The sequence below is a fragment of the Camelina sativa genome, chromosome 17 (assembly GCF_030686135.1).
Source record: "Camelina sativa cultivar CO46 ecotype springtype chromosome 17, ASM3068613v1".
Lineage (NCBI taxonomy): Eukaryota > Viridiplantae > Streptophyta > Magnoliopsida > Brassicales > Brassicaceae > Camelina > Camelina sativa.
The window spans coordinates 12,140,090-12,156,672 of record NC_141896.1 but is presented as its reverse complement, the minus strand read 5'-3'; the positions used below and the strand labels follow the sequence as shown (position 1 = coordinate 12,156,672).

At 38.5% G+C, this 16,583-nt stretch overlaps 2 protein-coding genes and 2 pseudogenes across 3 annotated transcripts; 3 read left to right on the top strand and 1 right to left on the bottom strand.

The window, feature by feature from the left end:
* Nucleotides 1-234: 234 nt before the first annotated feature.
* Nucleotides 235-4,388, bottom strand: LOC104757281 (putative methyltransferase PMT24). The gene is made up of 10 exons (XM_087494241.1): nt 4,143-4,388; nt 3,953-4,043; nt 2,469-3,417; nt 2,196-2,345; nt 1,835-2,105; nt 1,645-1,755; nt 1,376-1,550; nt 1,029-1,298; nt 744-938; nt 235-651 (listed from the first exon to the last, which is right to left on the bottom strand). The coding sequence occupies exons 3-10, from the start codon at nt 3,375-3,377 to the stop codon at nt 423-425; spliced, it is 2,310 nt and encodes a 769-aa protein (XP_087350367.1). The 5' UTR covers nt 3,378-3,417; nt 3,953-4,043; nt 4,143-4,388; the 3' UTR covers nt 235-422.
* A 170-nt stretch (nt 4,389-4,558) lies between these two features.
* Nucleotides 4,559-5,939, top strand: LOC147923571 (uncharacterized). Its single transcript, XM_087494242.1, has 3 exons — nt 4,559-4,963; nt 5,135-5,461; nt 5,562-5,939. The coding sequence occupies exons 1-3, from the start codon at nt 4,688-4,690 to the stop codon at nt 5,787-5,789; spliced, it is 831 nt and encodes a 276-aa protein (XP_087350368.1). The 5' UTR covers nt 4,559-4,687; the 3' UTR covers nt 5,790-5,939.
* Nucleotides 5,940-7,210: 1,271 nt separating this feature from the next.
* Nucleotides 7,211-7,807, top strand: LOC104757284 (auxin-responsive protein SAUR67 pseudogene; annotated as a pseudogene).
* A 5,207-nt stretch (nt 7,808-13,014) lies between these two features.
* LOC104757285 (auxin-responsive protein SAUR63 pseudogene) lies at nt 13,015-13,888 on the top strand (annotated as a pseudogene). Its single transcript, XR_015585944.1, has 2 exons — nt 13,015-13,126; nt 13,235-13,888. The product of XR_015585944.1 is annotated as an auxin-responsive protein SAUR63 pseudogene (transcript).
* The last annotated feature ends 2,695 nt before the right edge of the window (nt 13,889-16,583 follow it).

The following is a 16,583-nucleotide window of genomic DNA, read 5'->3' as shown; positions in this document are numbered from 1 at the left end:
AAGTGTAATCCATGTCTTTTGTTTCATTGGATTTTGGAGGTGGATTCTAGCTTGTTTGGGATGTGAAGCATTGGATTATGCATGTTAAAATTTGGTAATTGTGTCAAAAAGCATTCGAATATGTTTATGCCACTTAAACTCTTCACACAGAAAGGTTGCATCTTACATCTCTTACAGAGGAAAGTGCTTGCCACAAGAATTAGAATTAGGATTTTTGTGGGTGCTAAGGACCAATGCAAAAGCTGATTATAAGATTACACTTTTGAGACAATTGTCTTGTATAATGTATACAACTTTCTTCAATGCAAAAACGGAATACAAATATTGGACTAATACATGTAAGAAACAATCAATTGGATCGTAAGATAAACAACTTACTCATAAAACTATATTAACTCACACTCTTCTCCGTATCCTTGATCTCAAGCTATTGCCGCCTGGATTGTCTCGGCCTCGGTAGGACGCCACCATGACTTCTGAACAGAGAGCAATCCTTCTCCATCTTTGGAATGTGTCATTCTTACATTCCATTTCATCGATTTCACCATCTTCTCAATTTCTCCTATCGTTTCCATGTCATCCCTTACTATAAAAGTTCCTTCTGGTCTAAGAATCCGGTCTACTTCAGCCATTACCCCAACCAAGTTGCACCTAAAGTGATTTTGTTTATAACATAGCATCAGAATTTGCAATCACAAATTATATATCGGATAGACAAAGGGGATGAATAAATGTATGTATACCTCTTTTTCAGTGAAGAGAAAAGATGATCAGCGTGGAGAAGGTCGTAAGTCCGAGGGTAAGTGCTGAATGATTCACACCAATCATGATAGATTCCAAACAAACCACGTTCGTATATAATCGGAAGTGTATCAGGTGAGTCGATAGGAACTACATTCATCACCCACAGTTTCAGATCCTTCAATGCAGCAGCAAAACTGAAACCCACAAGAGAAAGAGATTTCATTAGAAATCAATCAATAGAGTCAGTTTTGTTTTGATGAAAGATTGTATAAGCTTTTGCTTACCCTCCATAGACAGCTCTCATGTCCATTACATTTCTCACGTAAGACCAATCAATTCCCATACCGTTGAGGTATGACTTTGAAACAATAGTCTTCCAGCGTTCATGGTCTGCTGTGAAATCCTCTTGTGCAGGTTTTCCATATACACCTTTCTGAGAATCTAACCACTGAGGAACAGTCTCCACTCTTTCAGGCCAACTTTCAGGCCAAACTGCTCCGCGTTTTGATGAATCTTCTGTTACCTTGTGCATACATGCCTCAAGTGGAACATTCCTGCGTCAAACAAGTATGTTAGCATCAAGAAATGCATTGCATAATCAATGATATAAGAAGGGAAACAGATAAACTACCAGGCGGCATTTTGATCATCGGAGTCTTTGCAGAGAGGTGGCTCATTTTGAGATCTTTCATTGTAGCATTTATTCGACATTGGCTTCTGGTAAATGGCAGCACCAACTTCATTCAGTTCATCTTTCTTAATTGTCATCAGTTTCCAGCACATTGCCTTTGTTAGCTTCGACATAGCTACAAAACATAGAATAGCATCCCACAAGTTAGTTAACAAAAATTGCCAAAGCCCTATTCATGGCCAAACAAAAGAGATAACAAATTTCCCAACCTTTCCATATGCCAACATCTTCCTCGGTCTTCCTGTAGACTGGAGTCGCCGACCAGACAAAGAATCCTCCCGGCCTCAACGCACGATTCAGTTCCAAAAGTAGTTTACCACCTTCAGTTCAGACGACAACAAGTTATTCAATGAAACAAAAGAAAAGCTGAATTACACTACAATATGGGAAACTTCTTACCTTCGATATGCCAAGGGACTCTACAACGAGCACAATGGATAAGGTCGAAAACAGACCCTGGAAAAGGTAATCTCGTGGTTCCCATAACATTTGACATTGCAGGAATACCACGTTCCAGAGCAAATTGCACCTGTGCCTCGTGTTCGTCTTTGGGTGCAAATGACAAAGCAAGTACATCTCTGTCAAAAAGATATCCCCCGAAGCTAGCAACCCCACACCCAACATCTAATATAACACGGGTCCTATTTCCCCACGCAATATCAGGATATGACTGCAAAAACATATTATATAATAACGTCAGTAGTTGAATGTGAAAGTTGTGTACACAATCAATGAAAGATAAATCAATAGTAAGTTGTACCTCTTGGAGGAAATCAATGTAGTGAAGAGCACCATTCTTGAACTGAGTACCTCCACCAGGGAATGTTAAGTATTCACCACTCATCTTCACCCAGTTTTGATGTCCCTTGACTTCTGCGAGCTTGGTGTGAGGGATATTGGTGTACCAGATCTGTGACAACACAAAACAGAGTAATTAATAGATATCATTCACACAAATAAAAAACATAAAGGAGCACAAGCAGGGTTTTGTCTTTCTAATATGTAATTATGTATATTGATTTTTTTTTTATACCTTTTCTCTGCTCTTAGGCCACTTGATGGATCGCTTATACCCTTCGGGAAGAGCCACAAGGCAGCGTGGAGCTTCCTCGGGACAATGCCTCTCACGATGTTCATAATGCTTTGTTGAATGAAGCTTTCTGATAGCTTGCCAATTGTCGAGGCAAGGGATGTAGTCTGGTCCAGCTGTCACGTTGCAGACTTTCCATTTAATTGAAGACACTTGTGCTTTCTTCTCGTTCTGCGATTCAACCAACTGGGTTGACCAAGCCCCACTTCCAGTGCTTGACTCCTTTGTGATTTCAGCCTGGTCACCAGCTGGGAAAACATCCTTACTCTTCTCAGTGTTCTCTTCAGTTTCACCTTCTGACTTCTTCTCGGTGTTTTCTTCAGATTCACCAGCACTCTCTTCTGTTCCATTATTACTCTCCCCAGATTTGTTTTCCTCCGAGCTCTCTTCTAGTCGTGTTTTCTCTTTTTGCTTGGCTTCATCACTTTCTGATTCCGTATCTTTCTCACCCTGTCCATCTTTTCTATCCCCATCACCATTTTTGTCATCAAATTCCTTTTTTTCCTCAACTGACTCCGTTTTCTCACCAGAGGTCTCCTCACCAGATTTCTCAGGATCAGGCTTCTCTTCGTTGCTCTCCGTGACGACCTCAGGTTCCTCGTTCTTTTCATCCGAAAAACTCTTGGAACCTCGATCAACTTCTTCACTTTTGAAATCACTCTTAGTAGTGGTTTCTACATCTTTGGAAGTCTCGCTTGAAGAGAAGTCAATAGACTCAGTTGGGGCAGACCATGAAGACATGAACATCCAAGCACCAACCAAACAAAGAGAAACAATCAAAACAATGGTAATGGTTAAGCCATATCCCGATGACTTCTTCCCGTCTACACGAGAATATCTCCCCATTGCCATGTTCCTAAACCCACAGCACACGACCCCTAGTCACATGCACCTGCAACACAACCAATCAAGAAGAGAGTACAATGAGATTTGTGATCGGAAAGACTATCTAAAGGTTTGGTTTTTAACTGTTTAGCAACTCGGACTAGTAACAAAATAAATAACAAGTATTCCATCGCAATAAGAGAACAAGGGAAGATCTCAAATGATACTGGATTCGTACACAATGGACATCAAACCATCTAACACACTATTGACTAAGACTAGTCTCATACTTGAGCTTGTTTCTTTGAGATTAGTTTGACGGGTTAAGTCCAATTTCTATGCTGAAGCAGATGTAAACAATTGCAGATCTAAAAATAGTAACTGAACCAAGTCAGCAAAATCCATAACAAAGTAAAACCCAAATCAAACATGTCAAAATCCAAATCACAATATATAAAAGCAAAATCAAGAGCATACACATCAGTAAGACGTATAAAACTAACAAAGAGAAAAGCTTTCGGATCACTTAGGAATCTTGCATTTGCAGAGAGATACCCAGAAGCAAGAACATCTCAAAGAGAAACAGAGAGAGAGAAACTAACCAGAGAAGAAAAGGGTTGGCTCAGATCTCCGAAAGATTGAAACTTTGTGAACAGAGAGAGAGACAGAGTAAAGAAAGTTCCAGATCCGGATCTAGTAGAAGAAAGAACGAGAGTAAGATACAATGATGATCCCACAAGTTTATGTATATATATATAACTCAAGAGCAAGTGGTGAGTGAGCAATTCTTACTATTAGTTGCTCTCCACTCTCCACAGTTACGGACGGTGTTAAATTACCAGAAAGTGGGATCTGATTTCTGATTTCACACCAAAAATTAATTAACTTTGCAACAACGTTCGTTTGTTTATTTATTCACTTAACCCCGCGTCGTCGGTCACCGACATGTAGCAGCTATACATAATAAGAAGAAGACTCGAGGACAGATGAAAGACTTTTTTTTTTTTTTTTTTTTTTTAATTAGTTCGCACATAAAACGACATCGTTTACTTGATGGCAAACAGCTAAAGCTTGTGAAAAAACTCGGACAAGGCCCATTAGGCCCACTTTTTCTCATATTAGAGAACGAAGCAGCAGAGGTAAGGAGTGAGAAAGACTATATAAAACCTGGTTATAGAGGTAACTTGGTCCCAAAGACTCCACAAATTTGCTTCTCTCTCTACTCTCTCTCTCTTTTAGATTTTGTGTCAGATTATTTCCTTATCTTTCGTCTCATCATCTTCAAATTCCATCGCCTTCGTTTATTTTTTTCCCTTTACTCTGTGCGTTAGCCAACAATGGAGATTGCTACGTCCTCGACTGCTTTCAATTTATTTCCAAAAGAAGAGAGATTTAAAAGCAAAGGTGTCAGATTCAATTTACTCGATATCTCATCGTCGCTACCTATAAACCCTAAGCCAGATGACCCACGAATTCTGACTCGATCGGGGAGATATGGCAAGGAAAAGTGCGACGTTGTAGCCGCTCCGAAGAAACGTCAACAACTTTCCGACGAAGGAACTCCATCGGTGAAGAGACAAAAGAAGACCGACGAAGTCGACTCATCTACTAAGGTATCTCACTCGTCTAGGTCAAACCCTAGTTTCGACAGTTGTTTTGTTTTCTAAATTTAGGGTAAAAAAGCTTGACTGACTGATGTGTTTTGTTTTTGTTAATTAGATTGATTTTTATTTGTTAATTAATTTGCTTACGTTTTTTACTTTTTCTGAAATCTTCTTCTTCAGGCGAAATCTATTAGGAAGTTGACACCGAGTCTTCTTCACAAAACAGAGTCCGAGTCAAAGCAAGAGACACTCCCAAAAGTCACTAAACCGGTCGATGCGAGAGCAATTACACCAAAGGTTGCTAAACCGGTGGATGCGAGAGCAATTACACCAAAGGTTACTACTAAACCGGAGAACTCAATTACGGCGAAGCCTGATGATGGGAGGATTGATTTGAAAAACTTGATCACAAAGGCACAACATAAAATTCATGAGAAGAGGCACATCGATCATCGAAGAGAACACATTGCAAGGCAGAGGATAGCTGCTCGCTTAGCTCTAAATCAAGTAAGTAAACAAGATCTCAATTTTTTTTTATATTTCTTGTGCACCAAGTTGATTTGTTTTCAGGTTCTAATATTATGTTGTTTCTGTGTGTCTTTGTCAGATGGTAGCAACAGTTTTCTTTGACCATCATCTGAACTATTATAAAGAACTCGAACAGCTTGGCTACACATTCATGCGAGATGAACTTGACTGCTTGAACATGTTCAGTTTGTGGTCAAGAAGCGACTACAATGGTGAAACCAACTCTGTCTTGGAAAATAACAAAACGTCATGGAGTGATGAAGAAGAAGATTCAAGGAGAAAAAAGCAGCAGAGGCAAAAGCTTTGAGCACTCCCTCCCTGCCTGCAAGTTTCTCTGATAACAAAGCATGGTGGATCCGCTGAGAGTATTAATCAGAGCCGTCAAAGCTTAACAAGTATGTGATTATTTAAGACAGAGACAAACATATATACCAAAAGAAGAAGAAGTATAATTGTGTCGGAGTACAGTGTTTTGTTTAATTTGTGTGATTGTTCTCGCAGCAAGGCGTAATTTTGAACATGTGAAGTCTATCTTTTTGCATAAATATGACAAATTTTGCGAAAATGTCTTGCATTCTTCTTTTCAATTCATCAATAGAAAAGATTATCGTACAGGTTTGTGTGCTCTGTGTTGTTTTAGATGGAAGTTACTATAAAATTACATAAAGATTCTGATACAAACAGGAGCAACTCCAGATGCTCCAATAACAACCTGTTGAGACTTTGATATTACAGTACCATTCATCCAAAATACCAATGTAAAACCCATTGAAGTCCAAGAAAAGCTATTCAGATTCTCTAGTTACATTCCAAAGATCATATACTAGTACTACTGCTCGCAGCTTAATTGCTATAGAGATAAAGAACGCTTTGCTTTTCCGAGAGCAACTCTGTTTTTCCAAGAGCTCTTAAACACCTATAAGGAAGAGTTGGTGGACCAATCACCTTGCCTCTAAATTTGGTTTTGCTATATCATCAAATTGATTGAGAATATTGAATAGAGACATAGAAAAGGCTCTTACAATGCCAATATCTAGTGGTAGATGATCTTTACAATGTTCTCTGCAACCACAAGAATAACAAACACTACTAATATAGTTCAAAAGATTAAGTTGATGAACAAAATTTATGACAGTCTCTACAACATCTATCAAGACACTTTTTCTTATGGAAAAAGGTCAAGAAGCTTAGAAATCTACAGGAATAAACTTGAAACTTTCAATCTAAAAATCTTTTCAGACAGTACCTTTACCAGTGAAGTTTCTGCAAGTTCAACTTCTCTAGACGTGTGTGCATTAATATTGGTTTCAGACGTTTTAGTTTTCCTAATTATTCTCTACATATCTGAACACTAGTCCCCTGAAAGGAACCTACGAATCTATTGAAAATTGCAGGTTTAGGTGGTTTTAATTTCGTTGAAAACATCAAAAGGCCTACAAATTCTGTATCTTTCATTCACTCATTGCACATGTCACTGTTTCTAAATGTTTTTGTATAAGATTTATACTCACACTCACATGGTTATGTCTTATCAACAGAAATTCTAATCCACGAGCTGGTTAGTAGAGTATTGGTTACCAACTTTGTGACCCCTTATGATCACATAAAACAAAGACAGAAGCATGTGTTCTGTCTGTTTGGTTTCTCTAATCTATCTAAACTCCTAAAGTTTCTCCTTTATATATAGCCTAGCAAGCCTATTGGATTCTTCATCAACCATAACTTGCATTCAAAGAGTTATACAGCACACAGCACAACAACTCACAGATTTCTTTTCCTTTCCGATCTTTTAGGAAACACACTTTGTCTTGAAAATGATGATGAACGCAAAGAAGCTTTTGAAGATGGCAAAGAAATGGCAACAGAGAGCAGCCTTAAGCAGGAAAAGAATCTCATTTCAGAGAGCAAATACTACTAGCAACTCAACTGCTGTAGAGAAGGGCTGTTTTGTGGCTTACACTGCAGATAAAGCACGCTTTGTTTTCCCAATAAGTTACCTTAGCAACTCTGTTTTTCAAGAACTCTTGAAGATCTCTGAAGAAGAGTTTGGCCTCTCTACCAGTGGACCAATCACGTTGCCGTTCGATGCGGTTTTCTTAAAGTATCTAATCAAATTGATCAAACGACGAATGGATGGAGATACGGAAAAGGCTCTGTTAATGTCAATCTCTAGTGCTAGATGTTCCTTACCATGCTCTTTTCAACAACAAGAACAATTGCTTGTATTTTAGAGAATTATACTGTAGCAATTTCTGTGTTTGTAAAGATTCTAATGTATTAGATCAGACAGCTAATTTTAGAAATACAAGCCATTGTATTTGTCTCTCTTTCAGACAGTCATTAAAATCTACTTTCGTTATAAACTAAGAAAAATGAGATAACTTCAACATCACATGTTGTGACAGCTTACTCCGAACTGTTCTGCTGTGAATCTTTTATTAGTATAGATATGATATGCTTCAATCTTTGTACTCCTTATCATATAAGTTGTAGCCTTATCTTAAGAATGTGATAAGCACAACCTCTTGTATAAATATGTTGGTCATGTGAATAATACAAACATCTTTTCCCAATTCTCTACATGGTATCAGAGCACTGATCTGAAAACCTAAATTCCTCTCTCTCGATCTCTTTTCTATTTCTCTCTTTCCTGCAATCTCTCTTTTTCTTTTCTGCAATGGCATCCGACACCTCCTCTACCTCTGTTGAATCCTCCCCTGTTTTCAACATCTCTGAACCGGCAAAAACATTGATCTCCCTCAACATGGCCAACATCACCAAACTCACGCCAAACAACTTCATCACTTGGCGTCTGCAAGTTCAATCTCTTCTTGAGGCTCATGATCTTCATGTCTTCATCACCAATGAAGACAACACGCCTGCTGCAACAATCACCACTGCTACCGCTGAAAACCAACCAAATCCACATCTTGCAGCCTGGAAACGTCAAGACAAGCTCCTTTTCAGTGCTGTTCTAGGTTCTCTCTCCCTCTCCGTCCAACCGATTGTTGCTCGTACTACAACAACACGGGATCTCTGGCAAACCCTCTCTAGCACTTACGGGAAATCCTCTCGTGGCCACATCCGACAAATCAAGGACCAACTCAAGGATGTTTCTAAAGGAAACAATTCAATTCATGACTATATGCGAGACATCATCAACAAGTCTGACAAACTTGCTCTCCTTGATGCTCCCCTTCCCCATGAAGATCTCCTTGACTACATAACATCTGGTCTCGGAGAAGAATACAGAGCAGTTGTCGAGATGGTTCAAGGTCATGATACGCCGATCTCAATCCCTGAACTTCATGAAAAACTTATCAACAGGGAGAATGCACTCAAGGTCTCTGGAAAAACAGAGTTCTCTGCTCCGGTGACTGCGAATGCCACTCAGTTCTCCTCTCGACAGTCTAATTCATCTTTGCGTGGTGGCTACAACCCTTCACGTGGTGGTTTCCGTCCATCTCGCCCGTACCTTGGGAAATGTCAAATCTGTGGAGTTCAAGGACATGGTGCTCGCAGATGTCCACAGTACAGCGCACCATCATCGACTCCTTCTTTCTCACCACACTACTCTGCTCCATATCGTTGTCCTGCACCTTGGGCTGCACCTCACCTGCCGCTTCCCACGCCTCAATGGCAACAACAACCTCAGGCTCATCACACGACAAGCTCACCTCACCCCGACCTCTCTCCGTGGCTTCTTGATAGTGCTGCGTCACACCACATTGCGAGTGATCTCTCCAATCTCTCTCTCCATGCTCCGTACACTGGTGGAGAAAACGTTATGGTTGGGAATGGATCGAATCTCCCCATAACTCACTCTGGTTTCATCTCCCTTCCCTCTTATTCCCGGAACCTTAAGCTTAACAATGTTTTATGTGTTCCTGCAATGAAGAAAAATTTGATCTCTGCCAACAAGCTTTGTCAAAATAACAATGTAATGATTCAACTGTGTCCCTTTACTTTTCAGGTGTAGGATCTACGCACGGGGACAACACTTCTCAGAGGCAAGGCCAATGAAGGTGTATATGAGTGGCCGATCACCGTCCCAAACACTGTTCCAACCTCTGTTTCTGCGTTCAGCTGCTCCAAAACAACACCATCCTCTTGGCACTCTAGATTAGGACACCCAAATTCTCAGACTTTTCATCATATGGTTTCTAAGTTTTCTTTACCTATTTCTGCTTCTTTGTCTTCTCATTTATTTTGCAACTCTTGTTCTAGTAATAAAAGCCATAAGTTACCTTTCTCTACTTCCTCTTTACACTCAAAAGCTCCTCTTGACATACTTTATTCTGATGTTTGGACATCACCTGTTGTCTCTGTAGATGGGTACAAATACTATGTTATATTTGTGGATCATTACACAAGATACACCTGGTTGTACCCTCTCAAACAAAAATCTCAGGTTGCTCAAATATTTCCAATCTTCAAGGCTCTTGTTGAGAACCGGTTCAAAACAAAAATCACAATGCTCTTCTCAGACAATGGGGGGGAGTTCCTTGCTCTTAAAGAGTTCTTGGCAACAAATGGAATTTCACATTTCACTTCTCCTCCTCACACTCCTGAGCACAATGGCATGGCTGAAAGAAAACATCGCCATATTGTTGAAACCGGTCTCTGGCTTCTCACCCATGCTTCCGTACCAAACACCTATTGGACTTATTCTTTTTCCACTGCTGTCTACCTTATAAACCGACTTACTACCCCAAATCTCTCTCATTCCTCTCCTTATCACTTACTCTTCGGAATCAAACCCAACTACCACAAGCTCTGTACCTTTGGCTGCCTGTGTTACCCTTGGATTTGACCGTACGGTCACAACAAGTTTAGTCCAAGATCAACTCCCTGTATTTTTCTAGGTTACTCTCTCACCCAAAGTGCTTATCTCTGCTTAGATGTGTCAACCTCTCGTGTTTATGTCTCTCGCCATGTTCAGTTCGTCGAAACAGTTTTCCCCTTTTCCTCACCAACAAACTCTCCTCTCCCTTCCTCTCCTGAACCATCTACGTCCGACTCTTTTTCTGCATCTATTGTCCCTACCTTTGATCGGTCACTCACGCTCCCTGATGCCTCGTCGTGTGATTCTTCAGTTCCGACTATTGATACACCATCGTTGGATTCATCGCCTGCTTCCTCCTCTGCATTTTCGGTTGCAGAGCACTCTGTTTTGGCTTCCTCTGGTCTTCCAATAACACCGCCTCCTCCTCAGAACAAACACATCATGCAGACTCGAGCCAAGGACAACATTCGGAAGCCAAATCCTCGCTATGGTCTCACTGCTGTCCTCAAAGAGATTGAACCGGTTAGTCATGTGCAAGCTCTTAAGGATGAGAAGTGGACAAAGGCCATTCATGCTGAAGCTGATGCTTTTAAGCGAAATGACACATTTGATCTTGTTGATCGCTCCCAAGCAAAGAACATTGTTGAGTCTAAATGGGTTTTCCGTATTAAGCGCAACCCCGATGGCTCCATTGACAAGTACAAGGCCCGTCTGGTTGCCAAAGGCTTTCACCAACGCCCTGGTCTCGACTACCATGACACGTTTAGTCCGGTTGTTAAGCATGCTACCATCCATGCCGTCCTTGGTACTGCTGTTGGTGGAAATTGGCCTCTGCTCATGTTAGATGTAAACAATGCCTTCCTCCTAGGTCCTCTCAATGAAGAAGTGTACATGCTTCAGCCACCGGGTCTTGTTGATAAGGACAAACCTCATCACGTTTGTCGACTCAAAAGGGCGGTTTATGGCCTCAAGCAGGCACCGCGTGTGTGGTATAATGCACTTAAAGATATTTTGATTAGTCTCGGGTTTAAAAACTCGCATGCCGATGCTTCACTCTTTGTTCTTTGCACAGGGAGCTCCTACATCTATATCCTTGTCTATGTTGACGATATAGTCATCACTGGCTCCTCCATGACAGAACTCAAGCGGGTCACTGATCTCCTTGGCGTTCGGTTCTCTCTCAAAGATCTTGGTCAGCTGTCCTACTTCCTCGGTATGGAGGCTTACCGCACTGCTGCTGGTCTTCACCTCACACAGACCAAGTACATCACTGACTTGCTCCGCAAGACTCATATGGCGGAAGCAAAACCCGTCCCTACGCCCATGGTGTCTTCGCAGGTTCTCTCTTTGTCCTCTGGTGTTCCGTTGTCTGATGGAACTCAGTATCGTGCCACGGTTGGGAGTCTGCAGTACCTTCTTTTAACCCGACCTGACATTGCGTTTGCAGTAAATCGACTTTCTCAATTTATGCACAAACCTACGACTGTGCATTGGGAGGCTGTTAAGCGGTTATTACGGTACTTGGTTGGAACTCCGGATAAGGGAATCTTCTTCTCTGCTTCGACACCAACTACTCTTCATGCGTATTCCGATGCTGACTGGGCTGGCTGTCGTGATGATTACTTGTCTACCGGTGGTTACCTGGTGTATATTGGTCGCCAGCCAGTGTCTTGGTCGTCCAAGAAACAGAGTGGTGTTGCTCGCTCTTCGACTGAGGCGGAGTATCGAGCACTTACTGCGGCAGCTTCTGAGGTGAAATGGGTTGCTTCCTTAATGTCTGAGCTTGGTATTCAGTCCACTACAACACCGGTTCTGTTCTGCGATAACATTAGAGCCACTTACCTCTCTGCGAATCCAGTGTTTCACTCTCGCATGAAGCATTTGGCTCTTGACTATCATTTTGTTCGTGAGCAGGTTCAGGCCAAGCAACTTCGTGTCGCTCACATTAGTTCAGAAAACCGGCTGGCGGATGCACTCACTAAACCTCTGCCTCGTCTGCGTTTCGACACTCTTTGTCACAAGATTGGTCTCTGCAAGCGTCGTCCATCTTGCGGGGGCGTATTAGTATAGATATGATATGCTTTAATCTTTGTAGTCCTTATCATATAAGTTGTAGCCTTATCTTAAGAATGTGATAAGCACAACCTCTTGTATAAATATGTTGGTCATGTGAATAATACAAACATCTTTTCCCAATATTATTCTCTACATCTTTATCTTTATGTCATAAAAAGTGGTGCAGTAGTTAACAAATTTCATTCAAATCAATCCATCATTCAGTTGTACCTATCAATCTCGTAGAAGTAATGAGAAATTTTAGTATGGCCTAAGTTTAACCTCTCTGTCATAGAAATGAGCAAATTTAGTAGGAATAGTTGATTCGCTGGCCGGAAAATTGAAGGACCTACATGCTCTTCGTTTTTGCTTCACAAGCATATGTCTTTCTTTGCATCTATCTATATATCTCTGATCATTATTTATTCTAACCACATTTTTTGTCCTTGATTTCAGCAAACGATTTGTTGTCCATGAATAATAATAACTTGACCTATTATATTTGTGTCTCACATTTGATTTAGCTAATGGATCGACTAACCAACTTGGGACCCTTATGCTTACAAACAAAGGCGTACAGAAGCATGAGTTTGTAGCTGAAAAATTACATGTTCTCAACATCTCGTGTTTGAATATAAATATACCTCTTGCATTCTTCACAAATGTCTTAGTACCTAACTCTTGTCATATAGTATTTATACCCACATGATCATGTCTTCTCACAACAAGTTTTATAGTCCACACAAGTTGATTACAAACTTGGGACCCTTATAGAGAGGGAACATAAGCATGTGTTGTGTCTGGTAAGGTTGCTCATCAGAAACTTGTCGCAAAGCCAATCTTATATTCTTATCCTTCTATATAATGAAACAAGCCTATGATATTCTTCATCAATTATAACTTTCATTCAGGGAGCTTTACACAGAGAATTCACAAATCTTTTCTCCTTCATTCTCCATCTCGCATTCCAATCTAAATCGTTTCCCAGAAAATGATGATGATCACAAGGAAGCTAATCAAGATGGCAAAGAAATGGCAACAGAGAGCAGCCTTCAACAGGAAAAGAATCTCGCTTCAGAGGTCAAGTGCTACTACTAGTAGCTCAACAGTTGTAGAGAAGGGTTGTTTTGTGGTTTACACGGCAGATAAAATCCGCTTTGCTTTTCCTATAAGTTACCTGAGCAACTCTATTGTCCAAGAGCTCTTGAGAATATCTGAAGAAGAGTTTGGTCTGCCGACGGACGGACCAATCACATTGCCATTTGATTCGGTTTTCTTGGAGTATCTCATTAAACTGATCCAAAGATGTCAATCTTTGCATGGAGATACAGAAAAGGCTCTGTTAATGTCAATCTCTAATGCTAGATGCTCTTTGCAACCACAAGAACAACAAAGTATTCCTATTCAACAATTGCTTGTATTTTAGAGTGTTACTACTTCTTACATGTTTGTAAAGATTCTTATGAATTAGTTAGAGAGATTATTATTTTTTGCCTCTCTTCAAGATTGCCTCGCCAAAATTCAAAGTCAAATACCATTTTGAAAGAAAAATGAGCTACTTTCAATATCACATGTTGTGACAGTTTCATATAAATCTCTGAAATGTTCACACATGGATGAACTAAAAGACAAATGGTTCAACGAAGAAGAAGCTACAAGAGGTGAACTCAGACCCGAAACCTCCTTGACCACGTCAAGATATATCTTCTCTAGATCTTGGAGAGTATCTTCTTCACTTTGAGGACGCGTGAAGAATCGCCATGGAGTACTCTCCGTTTCGATCGAGCTTCTTTGGAAGTTTAGGCAAAAGGTCTTTGACATCGGGAGTATGATTTTCCAGAACATTTTCGGTAGAAGAAGTGGATTCCTTTTCCTTGGATGGAGATAATTAGGGTTTTCGGAAATCTTATATACTACTATATATAAAAAATTAGCCTCTCTCCAACTTGACTCATCATCAATTCATCATCATCTCATATCTTTAATTTTTAAATTTCCTTTTTTTTTTTTGTAATTGTTTTATATAAAGTTTTACATTAATTATTCTTTATAAATAATGAAAATACCTTTTGAAATATCTATTTTGACTTTAATTATTAGATTGATTGATATTATAAGAAAGAAACTGAAAACAAAATCTCAAAGTTATCTGTGAAATACACAAAAAATAACAAAACATATATTTACATATATATAAAAGTTAACTATATATTGGTTTTTAATTTTTAATATAAAATTAAAAACAAAGATTTACATTAATTTACATTACTCTCTCATAAAAAAATTAGTAAGCTAAAATACGTAATGGTTTTACTATTATTAATTAAAAAATTAAAAATAGTATATAAATAAAAAGGGAATATTGAAAATAAAAGATAAATATTTAAATATTTTTCTATATATGCATTCCATAATTAGAATTGGTGAGATATGTTTTATATTAATTGAATTCCTATTATACCCATAAATCATATCTACAATATATATTAACTTTTTTAATGTATTAAATCTAACATGTTTATTTTGGTGTAGTGATTAAGTTATTATTTTAGTCCAATATAATACAACTTCAAACCTTACAAACTACATTTTTTTCTTTTATTTGTTTTTTATGCATATGCATGTCACGCGGCTGCAACCCGCGATCCATCTCGCAATAAATAGTTAACAATATTAAAAAAAAAACAAATATTATATAATAGTTTTCTAGGTACGTAAATATTATAAAACATTAATAGAAATAATTTTTATTAGTAAAACTTTAATACTCGAAAGATAACATCTTTAGAAATAATGAAGATATTCTGATTCATTTTTTTCCCCCATTCAGTTTTTTATTTATAGGATTTCTAATAAAATAGAATGTACATTTTAATTATTGTTGAATATAGAGAAAAATTGAATACTTATATTCAACAGAGCAGAGCAAAAAACAGAGCAGAGCACTACTTCTTCACTTGGAAATAAAAACTGGCGATGTTGAGTTAGGAAAGGATTGAATTAAACTGCATCAGTTGGAGTCACAACTAGGTAGAGTCACCTTTTGGATGCTTTTAACAATGAAACTTAAAACTAAAACTTAGAAAATCTTTACAATCAAGCTAGAGACTAGAGAGTAGAGATGTTCTTCAAGATATAAAATAAGTTCTTCATAGTAACCAGATCATCCACATGAATATGCCAGTTCAACAACAAAGGAACCAAGCGAAAACCCGATGCACAAGTAAAATAAAAGACAAAAATATGATTACGAATAACATAAGAATGAAACAGAGAACAAAAACAAAACAGAGATGGATATAAAATAGATGTAAACAGGTGTTAAAGTAACAGGCCGTAGCTTATGCTATAAAGAAGCAAACAGTGTCGCAAAGCCTAATTTCACTTTCTGCCTAAGAAAAACGAAATGTACAAACACATTTTTATCAACTTTGGACATCAGATACCGTAGGCAAATCATCACCGATTAACACAAACACACAAAGGATAAAACTGCAATCTCAGCCGAAAGATGGTGATCTAGTGATTTTGACATAATTTCACCATTGATTGCAGAAAACTAAAAACAGGGTATTGAAGACAAAAACAAGAAAACAAGAAAAAGAAGAATTAGTGTATGTCTGACTGTCTAAGTAACAACACTATATTGTTTTGTTAATGTCAAACTATTACTTTGTTTATCTATTAGTTTGTCTCTTGTCTTATCATAATACAAACTCAACTTCCAAAAAAATGGAGACTTCATCTAACCTCAAAAATCACTTGTTCTGACAGTTTCATGTAAATACCTGAAACCTTCAAGCCATTAAACAAAAGATGATCTAGCTACCAAGAGTTCATTCACTATATATAGTGTTCATATGAACCTCTGTTAAGGCAAACATGACTAAACAAGAACAAGAGACGTTCTTATGATTTGAACTGACATAATGAGAAGATAATAGACAACGTTACTACTTAAAATTTAGTAGAAACAAAAATGATCTCTATCCATTAAAGAAAGTTTCAATTATTCTACAAAGATTAACTTGATGAAACGTTATCACTCATTTAGAGAGAGAGAGAGAGAGCTGTTAACAACCACTAGGATGTTGGCACGTGCGTTACCTCACAGAAAAGTGAAAACTTTAAATGATTAACATTGTTAATTTCATATTTCAGAATAAAAAAATTTTGGTAATTTTTTAACTGTATAATATAAAAGTCATAAATAATGACTAAGATGAATTAACTAAATTAGTTAAATAAAATATTTGTTAT

Bases quoted from the DNA above. Each gene is read 5' to 3' on its own strand.
- LOC147923571 (XM_087494242.1), top strand. From the start codon at position 4,688: ATGGAGATTGCTACGTCCTCGACTGCTTTCAATTTATTTCCAAAAGAA. The intron at 4,964-5,134 runs GTATCTCACTCG...CTTCTTCTTCAG, and splicing joins AAGTCGACTCATCTACTAAG to GCGAAATCTATTAGGAAGTT. The intron at 5,462-5,561 runs GTAAGTAAACAA...TGTCTTTGTCAG, and splicing joins CTCGCTTAGCTCTAAATCAA to ATGGTAGCAACAGTTTTCTT.
- LOC104757281 (XM_087494241.1), bottom strand. From the start codon at position 3,377: ATGGCAATGGGGAGATATTCTCGTGTAGACGGGAAGAAGTCATCGGGA. The intron at 2,346-2,468 runs GTATAAAAAAAA...GTGTTGTCACAG, and splicing joins GGCCTAAGAGCAGAGAAAAG to ATCTGGTACACCAATATCCC. The intron at 1,756-1,834 runs GTAAGAAGTTTC...TCTGAACTGAAG, and splicing joins AGTCCCTTGGCATATCGAAG to GTGGTAAACTACTTTTGGAA.